Raw genomic sequence first — 6147 nt, 5'->3', positions numbered from 1 at the left:
ATCACTCCATGGTTTTAATTAATGTTTACAATTGCGTTAAGTACCCACTTAATTATATAACAATAAAAAACCTAAACCTACCTCTGTAAATAACAAAACTATTAGCTAAAATCGAAGCTAAGGTACTGTGAGTACCACAAATTTTTAAAGAATTCTAGCAGTGCACATTGGTTAGATTCTTCCTGCGCTCTGTAACTTCTCATTGATTTTTTCATTTCTTTTTCTCTTTAAATACTAGAACATAACCACTTTTTTAGTTTATTTGGAAAAGAATTTATTGTCACATTCTGAACGGAATGGGGCAGGTCCTTATATAGTTTAGCCAAGTCGTAACTGAAAGATCTTTCAAATATACCAGATCGATGGCGAGGAACTATGACCCCTTTAAATCTTAGATTTAAGTTATTCACGTCAGTTCTAAAAGTTATTTTTTCGGAGAAGTATTCCGGATATTTTGTCTTAACTATTTTGAAATAAAGAGAACAGCGATGGATCAAGCGCCGCGTCTTCGTGTTCGTCCAAACCGCTTCCTCAGCTTGTAGCTGATAGGTCTTCCGCGGCTCAAGCAGTATTTTTGAATTTTTTCAATACGTTGTGACGAATTAGCTGTCAAACAAGGCCCATATACGACATCACAGTGATTAAAGACGGAGAGAACAAGAGTATCGCATAAGGTTTTTTTAATATTTCAAGTTAGAATATGCCTTGAGCTATACAACCCTTTTAAATCAATTTTTTGCCTCGTTTTGAAAAGGAAGAGTAATATCGTTTATTTTTATGATTACTTCAGAATCAAGACGCTTAACATCCACCGGGCTACCAAAAAACATTACAGAAGATTTTTTGGGTTTAAAAGCAAACCGTGATCTCTGGAAATTCTGTCAATTCGTTCAAGGTCACTGTGGTTATTTTGGCACTCAAGCTGCAACCTAGAACAGGAGAAAATAATAAACAGAACAGGAGCTAAAATTGAGCCTTGAGGAACTCCACTTCTTATGTCTAGGCAAGCAGACTCGACCCCGCTCAGGACCACCTTTTGCTTTCTCCCTGTTAAGTAGTTTTTAATTAAATTTACGGATGCCTCCCCAAAAAATAAGTATTTAAGAATAGTGAGTAGAATATTGTGACTAATGGTATCAAAAGCCTTAGAATAATTGAGTAGAACCAACACAATTACTCTGATGATGTCATATGTCACATTAAGAAGCGCTGTAGCACAACTGCGCCCCCTCCTAAAACCGGCTTGTGTTTTGTCAATTAGTTTCTCCTTTTCAACATAATTTGTTATTTGGCTTTTCAGGACACGTTCGATAACCTTGGATAATATTGGCAGAATGGAAATGGGCCTTAAGTCGCTAAACGACTGCGGGTTGTCAATCTTAAGCTATAGAAAACTGAAATTTATCTTGCGGAAAAGGAGAGTTCTCATAGTAGTCGATCATTGGCGACGTTGAATTTGAAATTGGAATGGAGTTAATGAAAGATTTGTTTATTAAATCTGGATCTGATAGTTGGTCAGGAATCTTTTTTCCAGTGTTTTTTGTACTTTTTATCACATTTAAATTTTTTAGAGATTTTTATTGTTTCACTTTCACTTTTCATTTGCACTGCCGAAAGCGATGATTTTGCTTCAAAATAATATACAGGGGTGTGTGGATACACAAAAGAAACAAACCGCGCTATTCTTAGAGTTTTTTTTTTATTATTTAGTATGGCACCCATGCAAAATACATCGTGGAAATCTTCAATAATTACGCTTTGTTTCTATCTACACATTTTTATACTCTCGTCTAAATCTTTTATGCATTTTTACCTAGAGTAAAGGAACATTCTCATTCATAAGCAATTAGTCGTGTCATTATCGATTACAATAAATAAGATGCGAATTAATAAAAAAAAAGTTCGGACAATCCGACGATTTAGTAGGATAGTAGGTACTTTCTCAATAGAGAACACTGTCGTATCACGCGATGTGAGTATTATACGTATTATAACATTGCGAGACGATTAAGAGATCAAACCAAAGGTTAATATTGCACACTCAAAAAAAAATAAATAAAACCAAATACAAAATAGAACACGTAAAAAATACAGTCTTTTTGTTGCTAAGAGTCTATAGAGTTGACAGTCCTTCCGTTTCTAAATAGCTACAGTAAATTAAGTATCTATACAAAGAGGGCGCAAAAAGCGTTAGATGCTTAAAGTAAATAAAATACTTTTTTTAATTAACTATACTAGATATACATAATAAAATAGCCTCCAAAATAAATATTTTGATGAAATAATATGAAAAAGAAAACGGGATGATACGGATCCTGTATAAATTGTTTCACTGAAGAAATTGTCACTCAATCCCTTCTAACAAACCTAAATTTTAACAAAAAACAGATCGGATTCAAGAACATTATGCTGAATGTCATAAATGCTTAAATTTCAATTTTATCCAACTGCATTTTGTTTATTCGTTCAAAGTATAATTTTCAATCATATATTTACGAGAGATGTGATTTTAGAGTACTCGCACAAATATATTTTATAAAGTCACCTCTCGTGAAAAAAGAGAGGGGGGGCAGCTGTAGATAAAAGTAAAGGCAAATTATCTTTTTGCGGAATTAAGACTCAACTTCACGCCATCGCTGTACAAGTATAATACAAAGTAAACTGGAGATCATATATTGCGCCCCTTATCGGAAAATGTTCGAAATATCGAACTAATACTAAACTTTTCATTTCAATATTTGGCAAAACTGAATAAGGCCGATCGATTTATTTTTGCACAGAGTTCTTCCGCGCATCTACGTTGTAAAAATCTTTTCTAGAAACTAATATTCGAGTACCCAATATTATTGGGGGCCCTGGTTATGATTGTGGTGGTGGTTATTCCTGATGTGGGAGCTGAGGTTGCCGCTCTGCACGAACGCCTTGTCGCAAAAATGGCACTTGAAGGGTTTCTCGTCGGTGTGCAAACGTATGTGATTGTTGAGGTTGCCGGATTGAGTGAAGGCGCGGTCGCAGTGGGGACACTTGAACGGCCTCTCGCCCGTGTGGATCCGCACGTGGTTCACCAGGTTGCAACTTTGTGAAAACGACTTGTCGCACACCTCGCAGACGTACGGCTTGTCACCCGTGTGGGTCCGCATGTGGATCTGCAGGTTGTTTTGGTTGTTGAACACTTTGGCGCAGATGCAGCAGGCGAAGGCGTCGGTGTCGCCGCGCCGCAGCATCTCGTGTTTCAGCAGGTGCGTTTTCATGCGCCTGAAAAACTTCTTGCACACAGGGCACTTTTCCAAAGGGCTGCTTCTACGTTTCGCGTACGTGTCCCCGGTGTTGCGCGCCTCCTCTTGCGTTATCAACCTTACCTGGACGAAATGCGGAAAAAAAGCTGATCGAATTCGCTAATAAAAATCCGCTAGCCCCCTCAAAGCAGTAAAGTTCTTACACAAATAATGTCTGGTGTAGTGTACGGTGGGGGCAATTAATAAACAAATGCATAAATCCAAGGATCAGGTGCATTTAAAAAGTAATGTTGGTTGCCTAAGTAAGTATTGGGGTGATTTTGCTTACCGGCGTTCTCTGATGGGACTTGGTGCTCTGCACTTTGCCGTTGGAATCCTCGTCTCTATTGGGCGAGTATTCTTTCCGGAAGAGTTTGATTTTGACGTTGGGTTTCCTCTTGACGGGGAATATGGTGATCTCGGGCCGGGATAAAGGGGCGTCTAGCGTTTGGTGTCGGGTAAAAGCCTAAGAAATCAATTTACAACGTGTATATGTCTATACACTCGCGGACAACGACAACGAGCAACTTAAATCCTAAATATCTCAGCTGAAATAATCTAACCCCATCAAAACAATAGGCCGACACCACAAAAGAAGCCTACGAATATATCGTGTGAGGGAAGAACAAAAACGTACCTCGTTTCGCGTTTGGCAACGTTTATTTCGTATTTTGTCCATCTGAGATATTTCGGGGCAGTGTTTAAAATCGCGACTCTTTCTACACAATTGTAATTTCGAGAAAAACTGAAAAAAAAGCGTTTTCACTTATTCGGAAGGTTACCGTGGCGAAAATAGGAAACGGTAGGGTGAATTATCGCCTATTTAAGCAAAGCGATATGCGTGAACTCACGTTCTCTTCCTCTTCATGGTCGTCGATAATCACCATCGGCTCCAAAGTGGAATGGAAGTCTCCGTCGTCGTAACCGTCCATTATGTCGTGTAAAAAAAAAACGGCTACACCATCGCTGTCCTAACGCGAGCGAATTCGCCTGCGTTTTCGTGCATCTTTCCGCATTTCGGTTTTATTTTGGCCGCTGTCAAACGGGCGACAAAATAAACAACACCGCTGGAACCGACTGGTCTTTCAATTATACGTTCGAATTTTGGGTCGTTCCTTGCGCGCGGACGACACAAAGGGACATGGACCCGTGCACGGCCCAAAATAGAAAACGAAAAAACGAACAAACAGGGCCCGAAGCTCCGGGGTCTCCAAAAAAATATACAAAAATTGCGCTTCGTTCGCTGTCAAACGTTCGGCATCCTCGTCTACCGAGAAACTCGATCGATTCTCATAATTACACCGACGTATATCGGGTTGCATGGTCATATAACCTAAATACAATGTTTACTAAAAATTTTTGCGAAATAGTCGGCAAACGATTGAAGCATACTTGGGAAGCGCCCGATGGGTTTTCCACCGGGATATCGATTTATAACTGTGTGACTAGAAGGCAAGAGCCTTTCGTTGTGAAGAATAAAGACTCCGTGACGTGGTACACTTGCGGCCCCACCGTGTACGATTCGCCGCATGTTGGACATGCGAGCTCTTACGCTAGACTGGATACTGTACGAAACATAATGCGAAACCATTTTAAACTGAACGTAGTAAGCGTCATGAACATAACTGACATCGACGAGAAAATCATAAAGCGTGCCCGGCAGGACAAAACGGAGGCGAAAGAGATCGCCGCGAAATACGAGAAGGAATTTTGGGAAGCGTTGGATTTATTGAAGGTGAAACAACCAGACGTCGTGTTAAGGGTCACCAAAAATATGGACCTCATAGTTGATTTCATCAAATCTCTTGTCAATTCTAATGGGGCTTATGTGGCCGCGGACGGTTCGGTTTATTTCAACCTTTCCGAGTACCAGTACCGTTACGGTAAGCTTCAGAATATCCCGGATAACTATTACGACGGCGAGAGGAGCAAATTAAAAAGGAACCCAAGTGATTTCGCGTTGTGGAAACGCTGTGATCCGAGCGAGCCACATTGGGACAGTCCGTGGGGCGCTGGACGACCCGGGTGGCACGCGGAATGCTCCGCGTTAGCGTCCCACGCGTTCGGCAACGAAATTGACGTTCACGCGGGCGGATTGGATCTCCGGTTTCCGCATCACGAGAACGAGGAGGCGCAATCGTGCGCCTCGTTTGACAGGCCACATTGGGTCAATTATTGGATGCACACGGGCCATTTGCACCTGAAAGATTCACTGAAAATGTCGAAGAGCCTCAAAAATACCGTGTCGGTGAGCGATATGTTGAAAACTTGCTCGCCCGACGTTTTCCGATTGGCGTGCGCCTCAGCCCACTACTCAAGTCCAATAGAATACAGCGACGATTGGATAGGCAACGCGGCCAACTTGTTTAAAGTGTACAAAAATTTTATGCGCAGTTGCGCGGACGTCGAGAAGGGTTTCGTGAAACCGTCGCTGGACTGTGACGTTTTGCAGCAACTTTTAAATGAATCGGTTACAAGTGTGGACGATTGTTTTCGCGACGATTTTAACACGCCGAGGGCGATCGAAGTGTTGAACAGAATCGTGTCAGTGTGCAACTCGATGATTTACACGACGGCAACGGGCGCCGTGACGGGTAATTTACATTACTTGGTGGCGCTGAAGAACGTTTTTTGCGATACCTTAACCACTTTCGGTGTATGGCCGTACGAGTCGACCCGAAGTGTCGCTGAACGTGGGAAAGAGGATGACATTGTAGATGTTTTGGTGAATTTCAGGCACGGTGTCCGACAAATCGGCATCGCGCAAAAAAATCGGGAACTTTTGAACGCTTGCGACGGCGCCAGAGAAAGTTTGGCGAAGCTTGGTTTCAGCGTGAAAGACTACGGAAAAGTGACCTCATGGTCGCGGTGA

At 41.6% G+C, this 6147-nt stretch overlaps 2 protein-coding genes across 3 annotated transcripts; one reads left to right on the top strand and one right to left on the bottom strand.

Annotated features, from left to right (window-relative positions):
• Positions 1-1717: 1717 nt before the first annotated feature.
• Positions 1718-4266, bottom strand: LOC132701713 (zinc finger protein 239-like). Of its 2 annotated transcripts, XM_060669851.1 has the most exons (4): positions 4127-4266; positions 3913-4020; positions 3565-3741; positions 1718-3359 (listed from the first exon to the last, which is right to left on the bottom strand). In XM_060669851.1, the coding sequence occupies exons 1-4, from the start codon at positions 4205-4207 to the stop codon at positions 2844-2846; spliced, it is 882 nt and encodes a 293-aa protein (XP_060525834.1). In that variant the 5' UTR covers positions 4208-4266; the 3' UTR covers positions 1718-2843. The 2 variants fall into 2 exon arrangements, with proteins under 2 accessions (XP_060525834.1, XP_060525835.1); XM_060669852.1 differs by lacking the exon at positions 3913-4020.
• Positions 4267-4416: 150 nt separating this feature from the next.
• LOC132701705 (probable cysteine--tRNA ligase, mitochondrial) lies at positions 4417-6147 on the top strand. Its single transcript, XM_060669842.1, has one exon. It carries the CDS (start codon positions 4417-4419, stop codon positions 6145-6147), a length of 1731 nt encoding a protein of 576 aa, XP_060525825.1.

The sequence above is a fragment of the Cylas formicarius genome, unplaced genomic scaffold (assembly GCF_029955315.1).
Source record: "Cylas formicarius isolate icCylForm1 unplaced genomic scaffold, icCylForm1.1 PGA_scaffold_5__7_contigs__length_24384050, whole genome shotgun sequence".
NCBI lineage: Eukaryota > Metazoa > Arthropoda > Insecta > Coleoptera > Brentidae > Cylas > Cylas formicarius.
This window is presented reverse-complemented; position numbering and strand designations above follow the sequence as displayed.